Here is a 19249-nt window from a genome sequence, read left to right as displayed (position 1 = left end):
TTTTCAAAAATGTGGGCGTGGCAGTTTTGGGCGGTTTGTGGGCGTTAGAGTGGGCGTGGCAACATGAATCGACAAACTTGCGCTGCGTCTATGTCCCTGGAGTCTGTATACTTAATCTCAACTTTCTAGCTTTTGTAGTTCCTGAGATCTCGACGTTCATACGGACAGACGGACAGACGGACAGACAGACGGACGGACAGACGGACATGGCCAGATCGACTCGGCTACTGATCCTGATCAAGAATATATATACTTTATATGGTCGGAAACGGTTCCTTCTGCCTGTTACATACTTTTCAACGAATCTAGTTTACCCTTTTACTCTACGAGTAACGGGTATAACAAGAGAGAACGCTATAGTCGAGTTCCCCGACTATCTTATACCCGTTACTCAGCTAGTGGAAGGGAGAAGGTAAGTCTAAAACACAGTTTTTGGCGGTTAGTAGGCGTTATAGTGGGCGTGGCAGAAAGTATCGATAGAAATTTACAAGGCCAATACAAAAATGAAAAAATTTCAAAACATTTTTCAAAAGTGTGGGCGTAGCAGCTTTGGGCGGTTTGTGGGCGTTAGAGTGGGCGTGGCAAAAAGTTTTTTTGCAAATCGATAGAAATTTACAAGACCAATACAAAAATGAAAAAATATCAAAACATTTTTCAAAAATGTGGGCGTGGCAGTTTTGGGCGGTTTGTGGGCGTTAGAGTGGGCGTGGCAACATGAATCGACAAACTTGCGCTGCGTCTATGTCCCTGGAGTCTGTATACTTAATCTCAACTTTCTAGCTTTTGTAGTTCCTGAGATCTCGACGTTCATACGGACAGACGGACAGACGGACAGACAGACGGACGGACAGACGGACATGGCCAGATCGACTCGGCTACTGATCCTGATCAAGAATATATATACTTTATATGGTCGGAAACGGTTCCTTCTGCCTGTTACATACTTTTCAACGAATCTAGTTTACCCTTTTACTCTACGAGTAACGGGTATAAAAACAATTAAAATGAAAACCGCTATTTGTTTACTACCAACTAGAAAATCAAAAACAATTTATTGCAGAAAAACAAATATTAACTTATAAAATGTACAAAATTCTTTTAATAAACTACATTTTACGGCTACTTCTACAACCAAAGTAATGCATAGAAATAGTCATTTAATAACATTTAAACATGAAAATGATTTAATGCGGGAGTTTTGTTAATTTTAGAAATGGACAATCTGGGTGTTTTTGTGTTTTGTTTATTGAAGTATGAGTTGAATATGGTATAATTATACATAGAGTGTCTATACATATAAATATTAGGAGAATACTTTGGATTTGTTCTTAGTTAGGCCTTACAAATAGATGCTTTGTATAAGTGTTATGAAGAATAGGCTCTGCCTATGTGTATAGTATAGTAATCTAGTTTTTGTACATGATAGTTTCAGGCAAAATTGTTTTCATAATTTGCCCAGAGATCATAGCAAATCATAAAAAACATTTTTACCACTGGTTAAGAAATGAGAGCGCGGCAATTTGTGTCCATTTGGCGGCATCATATAAATTGGCATCCAAACGTGCAGAAATTGACGAAGTTAATTCAAAGACATTCCTCTTTTTTGTTTGTTTTCCACTGGTCGAATTTGGTACAATTTTAGTAGGTCGAAAAAACAAAGCAGCAATGAGCCAAAGTACGGCTTATTGGGGCATCGTTTTAGCGCCCTTAATGTGCAGGACAAAACTCAATTTTACTCTGCCCTTAGTTTCAGTATTTTGATGAACTGGCAGGACAGAGAAAGGATGAGTTTTGTTCCCCCGGCAAATTTCAAATGCAAAAGTTGCCGACGAAATTTGCAAGGATTTTACAAAGTTTTGTAAAGTATTTCATCGTTATAAAGGTTAAATTTCGATTGGCTTCAAGATAGTTAAGACTAATTCCATTCAGCTTGCGGTCTCTCTCTTCTTGTTCAATAGTTGTTTGTTGTTAAGAACTAATCACTTAGTTTATGGCATTTCTCACTAGAGAAATCTAAAAAGTTTCATATAGCTCGAGCTTACTGGTTGACTTACAACTAATTACTGGTTACGAGTAGTTGAAGACTAACGATTAATATTCGCAACTGTCGCCCTTGCACTGCATAAAAATGTTCGTAATAAAAAATTAGGAAATACTACACAATCGCAGTGGCTTATAAAAAATAAAATTACAAATTGCAATTCGGTGGATCTAGAGCGTTAGTTGTTGCGCGGCCGCTTCAACATCGCCCCAAAGTGCGCCCCCAACCCGAATCCACCGCTGGAGCTGGAAGTGGCGGAAGAACTGGGAGAACTGGTGCGCAGGCGTTTTGCGGGCGATAGTTTCTTGGGTGCCTGAGCCAGACGCTTGCGCTCCTTCATGAACTCTGCAAACGAAAGAAGGAAAATGCGTGTTATTAATACGTGTTAGGTGGAATTGCCAAATCAAAGTCAGCTGCTGCATTTCCGGTTGCCCATGCTCACAAGTCATTGATCCCTAAACAGCAGGCGCCGCCTGTTTTTGCACATTTTGATTTCGGTTTCGGGTAGATTTCCAGATTGTGGCACGTGGCCGGCAGCACTTCCCTAGAGGGTTGCAGATCCGCACAGGGGTAGCAAATAAATGCCAGACGGCAGCCAGACACTCGGTCTTCAGCCGGTTTTTCAGGTAGACCGGTAAAAGCACGAGTGGTGGTGCTGCATAGCTGCATAAATTAGTGCTCTAGCTTACTGGCCAAAGCAGCAAAAAGTACACATCAAGTTAAGCGAGTGGAGGCTTTAAGGAATTCAAGGGCTTCCCTGCTGACCACCCGATGCGGGTGCATTTATTATGTTCCGAACAGACACTTTTTACGATTATAATTACACATGCATGTGCTAGTGGCATTTATAAAAAACGCTGCGTACAAAGCAATCAAAGGGAGGTTTGATAAGGCCACGGACTCTGGATGGTGGTGCATTGAAAGCCGATCCCCAGACCCCTCTCCCGTTTTCTATAATGAGGTCAGGCCATAGACAAAGCGGAGTCACAGCTGTTGGCATTTATAGATGCAGCCAGCCAGGCCCGCATGCTATCGATCTGAAAACCAACCCCCGCGAAGTGGATGATCAGCAGAGAATCACTTGGTTTAGGGAGATGAAGAGCTGAAACAGCTGCAATCAGCTTTGACTAACCCTTTTGGACGAAAATAAATCTCCCACAAAGCATTGGCTAATTGCTATAATTTGGCTCCAAGTTATACGAAGAACGCCCACAATTAAAAGATCCATTTTTTATTCTGGAAAGTGAATATAAACCAAACAAAAAAAAAGGAGTGAACTAAAAACCAAATTAATAACCCCTTTCGAAGATTAACGTTGTGAGTACAGTTGAATGGCGGTTATGTTTCACCAAAATGTTTGTTTGGCATAAAATCATTGACCGAATTCGTTTTTATGGAGGTTTAAAAACAAAAAGCACATAACTAAAATAAAATACCAAAACCTAGCCAAACTACTTATAAAACTAAGCCACTGCTGTCGATAATTTATTAATAGTCTCCACTTGGTACTGTACAAATAATTCTTTAAAACAACGTATTGAATCAGTCCGCCTACAAAAGAAGCCTATAGTAATGATAAGTTATATAAACCACCCTCAACTTCCTGAGAACCGAAAATAAACAGGGTTTAAACAGAAAGCTGTGGGAAAACAGTTAGTAACGTCTATCGAAGTGAAATGAAGCCTGACCCTGGGAACCGTCAAGCTCTGCTGATCAAAATGGTATAGTGGTGTAGAACAACCCCGAGACTCACCTGTGATTTTTGGCTGTCGCTTGCGCAGGACTATCGAGGAGGTGCTTGCCGTGCTGGAGGAGCGGAACCGCATTGTCAGCGATTCATCCTGTGAGTCGTAGCAGGAGTCATTATCCGTGTTGGACTCCAGTGAGGAATTACCCAGGTTGGAGCCAAAGTTCTCCCGTTCTGAGCGCTCGTTTACCAAAATGTCCATGTCGCTAGGACTTGTATCCGCGGAAGGACGTACGTGGGCGGCCCGGGTTAGTGTGTACATCTCTGGGGCGAAGCTGGACTCTTGGAAGCTGACGCGCTCCCAGATGAAGTGCGATTTTTCAGCCAATGGGCAGCCGGCGCGGAAGTCAAAGCCCCATTTTTGCGTAGCCAGTTCCTGATGGCGCTCCAGTTCGGCATTGAAGGGTCTGGAAGGGAAAAAAGGTCGTTAGCTATTGGTTAAACTGCAACTGTTATCACAGGAACTCACGTTTTGGTGGCTGTACCCTCGGCGGACTTGGAGCTACCGAAGAGGTCACGCTTTATGCGATTCAACTGACGACCGCAAGGCAGATTGCGACTCACCGCCGGACTGCTGCTCATCTTGCAGAACTCACTCAGCATCACAGGATTCAGGACTCGAGCACTGACCATGTTGATATACTAGTCAATATCTGTTTTGGGTTCCCCTAGTGTTTTTCTGCTCTGTTTTGAGACGCACTTTTCTTGCCACTTGTTTGCGAATCGCACGCCAAAGCGAACTGTCAAACTTTTGGCGCCAAAACTTTGTGTTCGGACAGCCCCAAAAGAGAGAGGCAGTCTCCACACGAATACAAATACAAATCACGGTCTCCACACGCGAGCGTGTGTGAATTTGGGAGAGCGAGTGTTCTGTGTGTGCGTGTGTTGCAGCTTATTTTACGTCTTGCTGCCTTCAAAAGTGAAATTTCACGCTGCAATTGTTTATAAAATATTTATAAGCAAAGGCCTTGGTCTAATAGCACTTGGTCACTGTCTTCGAATGGTGATTTGGACACACAGCACTGCAATTCCACTCACAAAACGAAACGTTTGCGTCTCTCGTTGGAGTTTTCTATAAGATAGCTGCCCGTGGCAGCAATTTTGTGTTATGTTTGTCTTTACAACTTGAAGTCGTTGTAACAGCGATGTTTGTGGACCTTTTCGGGTATAAGCGCACTGCGCACTAGGTCTTTAAATACAGCGATACCGATCAGGCCGAACCTCTCTCGACGAACTCGAAGAAACGAATAAATGATAAATAAAACACTAGGCAAAAGCAAACGTCAAACAACCACCAGAGGCGTTGCCAACTGGAAATGCAGAGCGGTTCGCGCTCTCTGTACACCAACCCTCGAATTCAAAAAGATCGGTGAACCAGCAGGCGCGAAAGGGACGGGGAAAGAGAGCTCAACGGTTGGGTTTGAATGCGCTTTTTTTAATTAATCATATCGAAAGAGCAATGCACTTTCTTAAAATGGTTGTAAAAAACTAATAAAGCAAGCAAATAAAAATAACAAGAGAAGTTTTCTAACAACATTTTACCAAACCATCTGATATATGTTGAAAAGTTTTGATCTTTAGAATTTTTCTAAAATAATTGTTTCTTGTGAATATAATTACTTACGACAATAGTTAATTTATAAATTACATTTTTTATTTAATTCTTTTAAATAATATTAACAATTCATTGCAAAGGAAACGAGAAAAATAATCAAAATTCCTTTGTAAATACTAGCACATTTTATTGCAATGAACATACATACATAAGTTTTGAAAACAGAAGAATTTTTAAAACTACTTTAGGTATTTGCCTAAACTGTCTAAGAGTCGTGGGGACAAAGTTCTGCAATGAAGTGTATTAAGAAAGTCGGCCCAACTTCCGTTTGCTCTCTCTCACCCTATATCTCCCACTCTCTCGCACGCCATCTACCCATCCCTGTCCGTTTCCATCCGTGTGTTCTGTTCGCTGCCTTCTTGTTTGTTGTTGCATCGGTGGAGCTGTACTTTTAGTTGCGATTGCGATGGGAAGATACGAAAAAAGTATGTTTTGGTTTCGGTTGTTTGGCCGCAAACTGGATTTTGGGCTGTCGAAGGGGCGTGGCAGGGGGCATTTGGGGCAACGATTCTTTTCACTTTCCTCGTGTTGCCAAGGGGAAAATCGCGCTTGCATTGTGGGGCACTGGTTCACCAAATATACATTTGTATCTACATATGTACATATAAATATAGTTCACGTCGATTTCGAATTTCCTTGTGGTGTTTGAATAGTATCGGGTTTTTAAATTTCCGTAGGGGTTCACTTTTTATAACACAAGTTTTCTGCTCATTTCGTGCTGCATTTACAGAAAGTTTTTCTTTTAATGTGCAAAATCGTAAAAAATTAAATTACACTACCAACGGCCATAAAACGAGATTTATATTGTTTGCACAAATCCAATTAAATAAGAAGGAAAGAATAGGTACAAAGCCTTGGAAGTCAGATTCGTTGACTAAAGACATAATTTGCTTTGTCCTTTGCACTCGACGAAATAATGGGAAAACCCATTGGCTTTCCACACAAAAACCCGAGAAAAAACATGAAAAAACGGAGTGCAATCACCCCAAAAAAGGCAGAGATCGTTTGACGACCGTTCGATTAGGCAGCATCATCCATCCATAATTCGTTCCTTTCCACTCCCATAAGATCCGATCCCTTGTGGTTCGGTTTTCTGTTTATGGGACACACCCTCCCTCAAGAAGAAAAGCAACGTGAATTTACACACTTTGTAACAAATTTGAGAATTCTACTGGCGTTCGGTGGCAGTCATGCCTGAAAACATAAACAACTCAAGAAGGAGTTTTTCGAAAGGGGAAGAGTTCGTGATCCCTTTAAGTAATTTCCTCTCAAGCAGGATATCCTGGCAACTATATGCTTTATATGGGTTGTGTCAACACACGCGGAAAAACGAGAAAAGGAGGAGAAAAGAGGTGGAAAAGCGGTCCTCAAGTGTCCCGCTTATGAGGGCAGATCCTAAAGGATTGTAGTGGAACGTGCGGGCATTGGATGACACTCAAGGTATTCGCTTGATTGGAGGCTTAAATGCTGGTAGGATCGACTTGGATCTTATCGGTATTCCCTAATATGCACTTAACTATCCCCCGACCCGATAAGACCTAGGCAAATATCATCAGTGTTTCCTAGTCAAAGGTCGCGGTCGGTAGAACATTATCTCGTATCTACTAAAACCTCAACAATGCCCAGTCCTTCCTGGTCTCGTATAAAATATACGTTACTCTCATTTCGAATGCTACGCGTCTTATCGCCTCAGCACACAGCGGGCAATCGAGCCAGCCCATTCCACCCCAGGAGGAGGCCAGAGATATCCCACTCTATAAGGCAACACATAGCCAAGAACTTGGCCCGATCCGCCACGTGTTCCGGTGGGGGTGCAAATGCTCAGCGAGCATGACCAGCCTGCTAAGTAACGCTCGAAATTGCCGTAAGATATTTTTGAAACATTCTCGGTTCCGTAAGAAAATTACCATAAAAACTGTTCGGCGCACGGAACTGTGACCGCAATTTTGGATATTTTGCTAGGCAGGTGTGCTGCTACTAAGGACATTTCAGGGTTCAACCCAACTTGATGTGGGAGTGGTTCACTAAGAACTAATAACTTTTAACAGGGAGAAAAAGGGGCAATTTAAAAAATATCCTTCGAATAGTACCCACAAAAATGACGTTACAAATCCTAGAATTCGAGAAAGTGCTTTTAATTGGTTTTTAATAACAAGAAACTTGATTTAGGATCCAGGCATTAATTACTCTAATAACCATCTGAGCAGGAAAGCCATTTGTATTTCTCAACCACAATAGATAGTAGAGATCCCCACCAAAACACAGAAAAACGCCAGACGATCTACTCCAAGTGTTACCAAGCATTTCTCCCTGGCAAATGACCAATCATTAATATTATCAAATCTCTGCGCAGGACATTTATAAATGACTTTTGGGTATCTCGGATCTTTTACTCGGACAAATTGCGGTCGGATCGGTATTTATTGATGGATATTTCTTAATGTGGAATGCAAATAGTCGGGCAAGTATGCAAATATTTGGACTGGCTACCGTACAGGCTAATCCTTTGCTGATCCTGCGGCTACTGTGCTACTGTGCTACTTTCCATTCAAGCCATCAATCATGGAGCTGGCACTTGTGCTGACCAACTTATGGAACTAGCATGACAACTCATTTTATTAGAACAGTCGAACTCGGTGGACAAACACGCAAGGAGGTTGTGTGAAACGATTCCCTGTTCCTGGTAAACGCGTGGAAAACGTGTTTTGGAAAATACGTTGGCTCAGCGTGATGCGAGGAACTCGTTTTATCAACCAAGAAATTATAAATATTTATGGAAAACCTTTTGAGCGAACGCGGACCCAAAGAAAGATAAACAAACAGAGGCACGGAGTCAAGAAGTTGTCAAACCCAAAGTATCTTAGGTCAGGAAAGCAGATCAGCCAGAGATGTATCTCCTGGTGTCTATTTGTGCATGCTATCTGGCTCTCTGGCTCCGAACTACCCCAAGAAAGGAGGAAACCTCAGTCGCTTTGTTGGATACATATTCAGTGTATTAGAAGACTTCAGGGACTCCCCATCTCCCCTACCAAACTCAAATAATAATAAAAAACGCATTTATGACTCGACTGCATTGGGTGAGAAACTCCATAAAGCAGCGATACAATCAGCGTCGGCGATCGTTCAACGAAGGAAAATACAGAAAACCGAAATCCTTTCGAAAATCATCCACAAAACAGGTTGGAAAAGGGCGTCCAATAGTCAGATAGCCATAAAAGGCAGGTAGACCGCTCGGTCATTTGGGGGTTTTCAATCACAAGACGAATTTATTAGTAGGGAAAAAAACAGTGACCCTTCTCGGATTTTGATGATGGGGAACGATGCAACAGAACTACAAAAAATAAATTAACCCAGATGAGAACTCAAATCAAAACGGTGTACAGTTGTGCATAGGGTGTGGTATTCGGTATTCGGTATTCAACTGATGGATTCATTCTCCTCCCCATCGTCGTCATCATCTTGGTCGCGCACTACGGATGCGCTTTTGCGGCTCATTCGCCAGAGAATGATACTGCCATCTGCGGAGCCAATGGCACACACTTCGCCATCCGGACTGAACTTCAGAGCTAGCACCGCGGATGGTTCCTCAGATACGTAGACCTGCGTGTTTACATCCGTGGCGTAGTCGTACTTGTGGGAGTAGCCCTTGTTGTTGCCGCACACGTAGATCTCCTTGTTGGGACTCAGCGAGGCCGCAGTCACCTTGTAGGGCAACTTGCGATGCTTGAGCACTTCGAAGCTCTTGGGGTCCAGGAAGATCACACCGCCGGCATAGGCTATGGTCACTATGTCGCCGCTGTGGTGCAGCTCCATCGACTTGACGTGGTGCGGCAGGAAAATGGAGTTAGTTCTCTTGCCGCTCAGGCAGTCCCACATCCTCACCGTGCGATCATAGGAAGCGGAGAGGACGCAGCGTTCCTCCAAGCAGAAGGTCACATCCCTCACACCGCGATGATGGCCACGGAACTCCATGAGGGGAACTTTGTCCGATTGTTCTATGTCGAAGAGGGCGAGTGAGGATTCCTCATCGATGCAGCCGGTCAACAAGCGAGTGGCCTTCGGATTCAAGTCCACACAAGCCACTGTCTTGTTATGCGTAAGCTTCTTCAGCTGTTTCCCCAGCAGGGCATCCCAGACACGGACTTTGCAATCCGCCCCGCCACTGGCCAGGATCTTGGCGTCGTGGCTTAAGGACACCGACCATACACTGTCCGTGTGCTTTGTTAGGTTGGTAATCCAGTTGCCAGTGTCGCCGTGTCGCAGTGTTGCGACTCCATCGAGTCCGGCAGAGGCCAGAAAGTACCCATTATCGTAGTCTCTATTAAAAGCTAACTCCACCACCGAGCCCGAGTGTCCCAGACACAGGACTCCAATCTCATGACCCATTTTACGTAATTGGCTGTAAAATACTTGCAATAGAACTGTGCTTTATGTGGCTTTTCCAATTTCCTTTTTATCTATAGGTATTTCCCAATACGACTACCGATCTGAACGACACAAAAACGTGAGCTACTTGATCTGTCTGCCTCAAAACTTACAGCCCTTCCAAGTTAAAGACTTTAAATGGTCAAACGGATTCGGAAATTATCAGCACCAATTACACAGTATTTGCATCTAAAGTTAACAGATTTGGCTTCAAATCCGAAAACTCTGCCATCTTGGCGATTATCCAGGGCACAAAGGTGGGCACATCCATGTAGTATGCCTTCTGGCCAGCGCCGCATTCCTGGCTTCCAGTGCTGACCACTCCGAATTGTACCGTTCGAGCCTTGCCGAGAAACAAGGTCGACCAAATCAGCGGTCCACCGGAGTCCCCAGTGCAAGTATCCACATAGTCGCCATTGGCGCAGAGGTACGAGGTGTCTCTGCCGTCGGTGCACTTCTCAGTGTTTATGTAGACCTCCATCGTACTGTTGGCGAAGCTGCTGCTCTCCGTTTTCCCCCAGCCCACCGCCATGTAGGGTTTTCCCAGCTGCAAGGTAAAGGCCAAGAGTTCGTCGGTCAGGGGCAGACATATGGGTCGAATGTGGTCTGAAAAAGCATATATTTAAATACAATTTACTATATAACTAGATATTAGCTTGTATGTTCAACTTGGGTGTTCCTACCTTTGAAAACCACTTTCTTGTTCAGTCTTATCAGGGCAATATCATACCCGGGGTAAAAGAGGTTGAACTCCTCGTGGAGAATCCAATTCTCGATGGTAAACTCCTCCACGGGCGGTGCGCAAACCAGTTGATAATTGTAGGTGGTACAGTCACTTGTGGAACTTATGTCGAGTTCTCCCAGCCACACTTTTATCCTGTTTAAGACCCAGCATCAGGAAAAGGACACGGAAAGAATCATGCAAGTCTTACTTACTCCCTAGATCGAGGACACATTTTGAAGCAATGTGCGGCAGTTAAAACAAAGCCTAAAGCAAAGAAAACGAATACTATGAACGGGGGAAGTGATTTGGTTATTTTAGTATTAGTACGTTCTGAGATAAGGGCGCCTCCACAGCGACACATCTCCATATCACTTGGAATATGGAGAAATGCCATCCAAGGCTGGGACATCAGCGACGATTTCCGACCGCCGGTGATCCTCCGACGAAGCCTTTGGGCGGGAATCAGATTCGTTAGGACACCGCAATCCTGTTGGGTCAACTGCTCGTAAACCAGCCGCTCGTCTGCTGTCCAATCTTCCCTTCCGGCCTCAGATGAAGGTGGGCAGGAAAGGTAGACGATGCCCCAAACTAGGGCAATGATCGCAGGAGGACTGTGCATGATCCGAGCTCAGATGGGAAACTGAATGCGTAAAGTGCACTTTACTGACAATAGCACATGCTTATCGTCGTATGTAATCAGTTCGAATTCCCAGAAGAGCAAGTATATTAAGTAGTATATTATTAAAAATATAATACACGTATTTACTGAGGTACAATGAACAGGATTGATGCTTGTAACACACATCTGTATTAGGTTTTTAGCTCTGCATCATTGATTTTTGCAATATTTTCTTAGGATTTCCGAAACGCTTTCTTATCTCGTGACAAAGCACTTTGCTCCTAAGCCGAAAGTCGAGTCGCCCAATAAAGAGTTCCTCCGCTGCCTCCCCGCTTTTCCTTTGCCACTTTTAATTTAATAGAAAGCACACAGCCCCAAGGTCCTGGGTGGCATCCTGATTGTGCCAAAGTCGGTATCCGTCATCACTTGTTAATCTCACTTAAACGTTTCAGCGGATATTGTATGGCCCGCATGGCCCGACTTTTTCGGCAAACAGCAAACAGCGGAAGATGCCAAACTACTCGCAACTTTGTCGGCAAAGGAGCGCCAGGATATTAGCAAGGTGCAAAGGAGGGGAGCGTAATGTATATTAAATGCACTCCAGCAGATTCAATTCATATTTCAGAACGTTTTGCTTTCATTATGCGGCCGAACAATGGAGACGCCCTGGCACGAGTTCTCTGCCCTCGAGAGGATCCATTTCACCTGTAGGATGACACCTGTGCATACACAAGCAGGCTAGCACAATGCTGCGGATAAGAAGCATCTTCCAACACCTTCTGGCAATCTCTGACTTTGTTCCTCATCCAATTGTGCGGGCGCAGGACCAAAAAACCAGGAGCAGGAGTCGCCGGCAACCGCAAGACTAACGTAGCACGCCCGCAATCGAGTCGATTTCACTTTCGCACAAGTCGGAAGGAGGTGTCTCCGAATCAGCCCAAGAGGCAGTGCACTGGGAGAAAATTCATATTCAGCTGGTCTTAGAACTTGGGTTTATTCTAGTCTCTACGAATCCACAGTCTTGGGATCTTTGTCATTCCCCACAGTTATATGTTATGTTATTTATTGGTACATTACATTTTGAAGTTATTAAAATTTGTTTCCAGTGCTGCTGTTACTGGTGCCCGGGCAAGAAATTTGTTTTGCGTCTCGGGGTTTGAGGGAAATTAAACGGATTTCCTCAAGAGTTTGACTTGACAATGTGTGATGTGTTAGTAGCTTGAAGACTTTGTCGAAGAACATGCTAATTAGGTTTATGCACAAAGAAACTTCCTGAGAAAAGGAAAATGTAAGCTAATCTCGCATTCAAATGATATCCTGAAACCAAAAGCGAGATATCTAAGAAACACATAAAATGTTAAAATTCTAGTTCATGATTGATTTCAATACGAAATACTTAGTGTTTCACTTTCGAAGTCAAAACTAAATTGTCATCTGATCCCCAGAGGATCGCAATCTCAAAACAGTTTGTTCTCATAACCTACTGTCCCGCATTTTCTGAACTAGCCCACAAACACACAAATCATTGGGTGTTTTCCCTTTTAGACTTCGGTTTGAAAACACATTAATAATAATTAGTACAAACATGGAAGAGTTTTAGGGAAATGCAACTCATGAAGCTAATGGTCTCTTTGAAAACGGAAAGTGAGTGGCATCTACAGCATTAGGGCGTGGTCAGCAGCAGCAGCAGGAAGTTTGGATCCATTTGTCAGTCGAGTCAGACTCCAAGCATCGCAAAATGGTTTAAAGTCAGCGAAAAGTGACACGGAAATTAACTTTTTTAGCGAATTTCGGCCATCAAAATATTTACTGGGCTCGTAAAGTTCCTTACTTTATGACCAGCCAACGGAAATTCTTTCTATGTAATTGCTTATAATTTTTATAGGACATCAGAAGCCGAAGCAGGAGCCTCAGCAAGGGGTAAGGACGAAGGGAGTGGAGGAAGGACACTCCCATTGATAATGCGAGAGCAGACATCAATCTGTCCCAGATTCGAGGTTCGAGAGTTTCCTTTCGCAGCCCGGGCTCCGCTCCTCTGCCAAAGTGTCAGGACAAATCAATAAACTTCTAATTTTATTACGAACGTTTCAGATACCGATCTGTCACTTTCCATTGTCGATTTGACAATTGATATCTCACACATCATTTGGTTCGAGTGCGCACAATGAGATTGTTTATGCCATTTTTGGGTAAGCGACTTGCGAAATATTCCCCCGGGTAGTTCCACGGACCTTCTCGCAGGGGTTCTTCTACATAGGTATCGGATTTTCACCTTTCCCTGTTTCGCTCTCAGATGCTGCTTTCTACTTTCTAGGGGTTGTCTCAACTTGCGGTTTTCCCTGAGAAATCGCTGTGATTTTTCCGCATTTCTGCTGGCATTTTGTCCACTTAACACTGCTCTGTGGTCAGAGTTCAAATATGGGACCATTGACTAATGACACTTTCCCGCAAATGTTTGCATAATCCTCTGATCGAGTCGGATCGGCTTTTCTGGGTCGAGGAAAAAACAGATGAAGAATTATCTGAGTGGACGCTCTATAATGAAGTCCATGACCTAATTAGCTTATATTTATATTTATTAAATATAAAAGGGTAATCGGTTGGAATTAGTACTTAATACAGAGGCACGATTTTTACTCAACTTTAATAGGTGTCTAGAAACACACAATACAACTCACAAATGTAAAAGACTCGCAAAATAATATAGCTACGAACAATATGCAAAAATATGTATTCTTCTTGGTCTAAGCACTTTCTATTAAATTATATCCTCTTTTTTATGTTCTTTATCATATTTTTGAAAAACGCCAGCCGCTGTTGGGACGAAGATAAAAACATGTCTCCCAACTTTCCCATAACTTAGGCTTCCATAACTTCCCATAAATCCCCTTGTAAGACTCTTGTAAACCTGAACTAAATTATGCAAAAGCCACGCTCTACATCATCTTAAAAACTCGAGTGATCAATCCCCGTGATTTCTGAATTTCTGACACTTTTGCAGGCTGATCCTGCCGAGAACAAAGAGAAAGCGGCCTTGTACCAGTTTTCCGATTCGCCATGCCTGTCGCCTTTGGACGCGGCTTCTGCTTTCGCCGATCTGCAGATCTGCAGATCAATCAAAGTTGGTCACGCTGTCGGGAATTATGTCACTCGCTTACTCAAATTGCAGGATCGGCAGGACGAGAATGATGAACTGACGGTTAGACTGATTTGCATATGAGAGGCGCAGAGTTTTCCTCGGCAGCTGCGGACGGTTTTTCCGAACTCCCCAAGGTGGTGGCAGGGAAAACTTGGCTTGACATCGGTTAAAAGTTTTCTGGCAGTTTTTTCCTCTTTTAATATAAATTTTTGTATTTTTCGGTCTCTGCTGTCAGCGCATCAATCATGCATTTTATGTTTTCATCTTTTAGGCGAAACTCTCTTTTGTAATTAGCTAAAGTCTTATAATTGCCAGCCAGGACATTTGATACTTTTCTCCGCTTACCCTAATCCTTTCGCTTTCATATGGTAATTTCGCTGCTGAAAGCTAATACTTTTGCGCCTGCGCCGTTGTGGGAATTTTGGCTGAATAAGACATTATGTTTCAGGCAAAAATCGGGCAGCCCTTTGTAGATGAACATAGCCCCCTCTGTCATATATCAATCAATTGTCAGGGCCCATAAACGATTTTATAATGGTCTTCATAGTGTCCAGCTGCCCGAAAGTGATATAAAATCATTCGATGGGCATGCCAAAATCGCACTTTATGGCCATATAAAATTGGGATCTAGTGCCGAAGTACAAAAAAAACAGATGTGTAACTGCCAAATTAAATCCAAGATTCGTGTAAGTCCACAAGTTATGGTTCACCCTCGACGGCCGGCACTCCGAATCAGACTTCCTGTGTGCCCATCGCTCCACTAATTGCTCGAAGGATGCGACATCGCTCAGACAGGAAGCGGAAACTAAACTGGCCGGAGGTGGGGACAGGGACACACACTTAGCTCTAACTAAGCGACGAGCTAGCGGCAAGAAGTCATAACACCAAACAAAACACACGCAATCTCCTTGAGCAAATTTAAATTACGTGAGCTCGACTTCTCCCCGGGTGCATTCATTAAACGTCTGCCCGATAATTAACGCCCTTATGGCCAATGGCCAGGAAGCCGTCCAGAAAGGCCCCCGTCCGCAAAAAGGGACACTTCTCTATACAGAGACCCATTGTCCTGCCTCCGAGGGCCATTGTGACTAATTGATTTGCTCAAACAAATGTCCCGTCGCTTCCCTCAGTTCGTCGACTTAATTTTGTATGGACGCATTCCTGCGCATTCCTTGTCTGGGCAAAAATATTTGAATTTGCGGCGGCTAGTTAATAGCATTCTAATGCCGTCTTCAGGAGAGTTTAGCAGCAGGACAATGGCATATTCGTCATGGGAAGGATTCATTACAACAGTAAATTATTGAACACGAAACAGAGGCAGATAGAGCAATGCAACATCAAATTAGAGACGGAAACTTCATTAAAGTTACCCATTGTAACAATGTGCAGATTTAATTGCTCAAATATAAACTCAGCATTAGCAACATTTTCGAATGTATCCGAGAATGGACTTTATTTAAAGTGCCAGTGCTATGTAACAGCAATTTACTTGGCTTATTAGCACCTTAAATGCAATTAGTAACACGAAAGCCGAAACTGCAGCTTCAAGTATGCTAACGCCAATAAGAAGTGCATTTAACAGACAACATTTGCAAACGAGCATCACGACATGAAGTCTAGGAAAACCTCATACGTAACCGGGCTAGGAAAAATCGAGTTTGGTTTCCCCTAAAACATGTAACGAACTTTCACCTGGAGTTTCCCACCCAACCAGCAGCATCTCTGCAAGCAGAATTAAAGCTTTGCCCGACTTTTTAATAAAATTTACTTGTTCGAGCTTGCAGATGAGTTTTACCTGATTTTGAGCAGCTTCCTGTGGAAGCCAGCCACCCTTTTGGATGACCACTGCCGATTTTCCTCTTATTCTCCCATCATTCCATCACGCAGGACCAGAAAACGCAGTCCAGAATCAGAGCTGCGAAAACAAAGGGGCTTGGATTCGGAAAAGTTCTCAGTGGCCGAAAACCCTTTTGTTTTTCCCACATGACACATAAATAACTGCAACTGGTCAGCCTCAGTTTAAGTTTCCAACGTGGATTCGGCTCGGCCTCAGCTGCCTGTTTGTTAATTGAATCATTAGGGTTGTGGAACCAGAGACAATGCCTCCATAATCATTATGAGTGATTGCAGGCAGGCCGAAAACAAAGGACCGGTGCCAGTTAAAAGCAAAATGTATTCGAATTTGAATAAGTCACCCAGCTGGCCATTTCACTCGTGTAACTCCAGATGCAATTCCCTTGTAATCCTCTCAAGGGGTTGCCCAAACCGGCAACCACTTGAGAATCGGGCTCAGGCCTCTCCGTGGATGATCCACCACGTCGGGGAGGATGTGACTTGCGGACTTGAGGACTTGACGACTTGCCAGACTGATACACTCCAGTGCCCTCGCACGGGTCAATAACTCTATGCCGACTGCATTGGCATTACTGTTGGGAAGAGCAGAGGTCGTGGGCTGCAAAAGGGAAGAGGTGCCACTCCTTCCTGGTTTGATTTCGTTCACAAAACGTGCATAAGATCTATGTTTTCTAGTTTTCACTTCTAAATGTAGAGTCGTGTCTTCTCATTTTATTTGGTTGTGCGATCAAATTATTGCGCTTTGAAGTCTATGAAGAAAGTCTTTATTGCTTGCGGATTCACGTATAAACTAAATCTTTATTTCTACACGAAGTTTGTTAATTACTGATATTATTAAAACACTTATTTATGGATTGTTGTCTTAATATAAAGTACCGTGGTTGGGCGCTTAGCTTTTCTATCGACTCTAGATCACGACGTCTTCCCTCGGAGCTCGATTCATCTGTAGTTCATCATTTCGGTGGCCCAGCTGTGGCCTAAGCTCGGCTTCACATCCCCGAGTTGTGAGTCTTGCACGCAGAGTGTCAGTTTACTGCGGGGATATCATGTCAGCGCTTTGACTGGCATTTAACTTGCCCTTGTCGCCGTGTTTGGCTCAGTTTGGCTCAGTTTGGCCCAGTTGCGCCAGGCAGCAGCATTTAAGGGCTTAAAACTTTAATTAAAAGGCGCAGGAGCACAGCTGGGTCTTTTAGCATTTGATCTATGCGCTGACAGGCGGAGGGCCACGACGGAGATTCTGGTTCCCAGTGCATTTCGTAATCGGATACTTTTATTGCTGAAAGGATAAACCGCAAACTGCTCCGCACGACCATCACATCACATCACATAATACATTTTATACGAATTTTTCAGCCCGCTCGCATAAGCAGCTTAAAGTCGCTGAAACTTTACGACAGTTGTAACGATTCTTGGCCGTTCAGTTCAGCTCCTTTTATTCCCCCATTTTTCCCTACTTTGCTGGCTTCTTTTGTTTCAGGAAGTGTCGTTTTTGCTCGGAAGCCTGATCGCAAATAAAAACATATTCCTGGCTGGCCATAAAATTGATGGATTCGTTGCGCGCCGAGCCCAATAAAAATGTTGCATGCGGCAGACACTATGGAGAGTATCAGAAAGACATTAAAGGCGGCACCACCGATTCCCAGACAGGAAGTGTTCAACACACCTCCAGATTTTGAGGTTGCGAGATTTCGAGATTGCTACATTGCTAGTTTGCTAGATGGCGACTAAGCACATTACAGCGTTAACTGGGCATTATTCAAATGCTGTCCGCAGTAAGCACATTAACCGGGATTATGCATGGGCAATAAACCGAACCGAGACTCCATTTATTCCCTGCTGCTCACAGTATAGTGCATATATATGCAAAGTTACGATCCGATCCGATCCGATCCGATCCTCGCTGCATTTCGGTGCGGGAACGAAGGGGTTACAATTCATATGTTCCTGGATTACGCATCATCTGTCCGTTTTGCGAAATCCCATTGTCTTTCGCTTTGGATGAAGGCAGTCGTCGCCTTTGAAAAAAGGGTTGCAACTTTGTGTTGTAATAAAATGTTTACAAATTTCTGCAAAATGGTTTTGCATGTGCCAAACTGAATGGGGAAGGCACTCAATTGATTTATCACTCGATAAGTTGTTCGCCTCGAAGTGGGAAAAGCGAAGTAAGTCTGCTTGATAGCTTGATTAAATGAAAGGGAGATTCGGCGGAGGGAGTGATCAAATGCTCTTGCATATAAGTTGGTACATTTATCTTAAAATATCTTCTTAAAATGCATGTTGTCGGTTACATTTGCTCCACTGTACACTAAGTATCTGTAGGCCTTGAATTAATATCTGATTGCTCTTTATATATGAAGATACATATTGTCTGAGAAAATGCAGGTATTTTAAGTGTGGTGCATTTGCCAAATATTCTCTTCTCTACTTACACTTCAAATTCCTTTTCCAAACTTTCCAAAATTTCGCCATTGACCTTGTGAATTTTCCCAAACAGCAAGCGCTGAACCCATTAATCTATGTTGAATGAAATTTGAATAGTCAAACCCTTTGGCCATAATGAAAAATGACTCTCAATGAAAAATGACGCCAAGCACCAATGAAACCCATATGCAAATTTACCAAAGACAAAACTTCAGAAACTGAGAAATGTGTCTCTCGATATTCGCGCATTAATTACAAACGCAATATTTACAAAACAAATGTGTCGCTTTATGCAGTCGCCCCAGAAGGTAAGAATCGGAGGAAAGGACTACGAAAGGACGAAAGGAGTGAGGCAGCTGTCCGCTGTCAACCCCTCGGAGTGACAAAAATTACAAAGATTACAACTTAATTTCGACTTTCAGCCCTTCGGCTCGAGTGCTGGGCGGCATTTACATACATAAATCCTGGATCGCTGCCTCCTTCGTTTCTGTGCTGCAAAAGACACTCGAAATAGTTGAAAATATTTTGTCGTGCCCGCCATTGTTGGCAACCCCTTCTCTTTTCGAGATCCAGGTAAGGCGGCATTTGCATTTTCCTGACAGCTCTCACAGCTCCGCATTGTCCTTTCACACCTTTGGAACTTGAGTTGCTGCCCTGCACAGCT

At 43.5% G+C, this 19249-nt stretch overlaps 3 protein-coding genes across 3 annotated transcripts; all 3 read right to left on the bottom strand.

The window, feature by feature from the left end:
• Window positions 1–1227: 1227 nt before the first annotated feature.
• On the bottom strand, window positions 1228–5041 carry LOC6528798 (cyclin-dependent kinase inhibitor 1). The gene is made up of 3 exons (XM_002089794.3): window positions 4258–5041; window positions 3795–4195; window positions 1228–2386 (listed from the first exon to the last, which is right to left on the bottom strand). Exons 1-3 carry the CDS (start codon window positions 4419–4421, stop codon window positions 2220–2222), a joined length of 732 nt encoding a protein of 243 aa, XP_002089830.1. The 5' UTR covers window positions 4422–5041; the 3' UTR covers window positions 1228–2219.
• A 3600-nt stretch (window positions 5042–8641) lies between these two features.
• LOC6528797 (serine-threonine kinase receptor-associated protein) lies at window positions 8642–9919 on the bottom strand. Its single transcript, XM_002089793.4, has one exon. It carries the CDS (start codon window positions 9787–9789, stop codon window positions 8821–8823), a length of 969 nt encoding a protein of 322 aa, XP_002089829.1. The 5' UTR covers window positions 9790–9919; the 3' UTR covers window positions 8642–8820.
• A 48-nt stretch (window positions 9920–9967) lies between these two features.
• Window positions 9968–11188, bottom strand: LOC6528796 (serine protease grass). Its single transcript, XM_002089792.3, has 4 exons — window positions 10880–11188; window positions 10765–10816; window positions 10512–10705; window positions 9968–10434 (listed from the first exon to the last, which is right to left on the bottom strand). The coding sequence occupies exons 1-4, from the start codon at window positions 11169–11171 to the stop codon at window positions 10001–10003; spliced, it is 972 nt and encodes a 323-aa protein (XP_002089828.1). The 5' UTR covers window positions 11172–11188; the 3' UTR covers window positions 9968–10000.
• Window positions 11189–19249: the final 8061 nt, after the last annotated feature.

This window comes from Drosophila yakuba, chromosome 2L (genome assembly GCF_016746365.2).
Source record: "Drosophila yakuba strain Tai18E2 chromosome 2L, Prin_Dyak_Tai18E2_2.1, whole genome shotgun sequence".
Taxonomy (NCBI): Eukaryota; Metazoa; Arthropoda; class Insecta; order Diptera; family Drosophilidae; genus Drosophila; species Drosophila yakuba.
Note: the sequence above shows the minus strand (reverse complement) of the source record. Positions and strands in the feature narration are given on the sequence as shown.

Coding starts and splice junctions, on each gene's coding strand:
- LOC6528796 (XM_002089792.3), bottom strand. CDS start 11,171: ATGCACAGTCCTCCTGCGATCATTGCCCTAGTTTGGGGCATCGTCTAC. Junction 10,706..10,764: donor ATGTGTCCTCGATCTAGGGA/GTAAGTAAGACT, acceptor GGTCTTAAACAG/GATAAAAGTGTGGCTGGGAG. Junction 10,435..10,511: donor CAAGAAAGTGGTTTTCAAAG/GTAGGAACACCC, acceptor ATGCTTTTTCAG/ACCACATTCGACCCATATGT.
- LOC6528797 (XM_002089793.4), bottom strand. CDS start 9,789: ATGGGTCATGAGATTGGAGTCCTGTGTCTGGGACACTCGGGCTCGGTG.
- LOC6528798 (XM_002089794.3), bottom strand. CDS start 4,421: ATGGTCAGTGCTCGAGTCCTGAATCCTGTGATGCTGAGTGAGTTCTGC. Junction 4,196..4,257: donor GAGGGTACAGCCACCAAAAC/GTGAGTTCCTGT, acceptor TTTCCCTTCCAG/ACCCTTCAATGCCGAACTGG. Junction 2,387..3,794: donor GCGACAGCCAAAAATCACAG/GTGAGTCTCGGG, acceptor TTTCGTTTGCAG/AGTTCATGAAGGAGCGCAAG.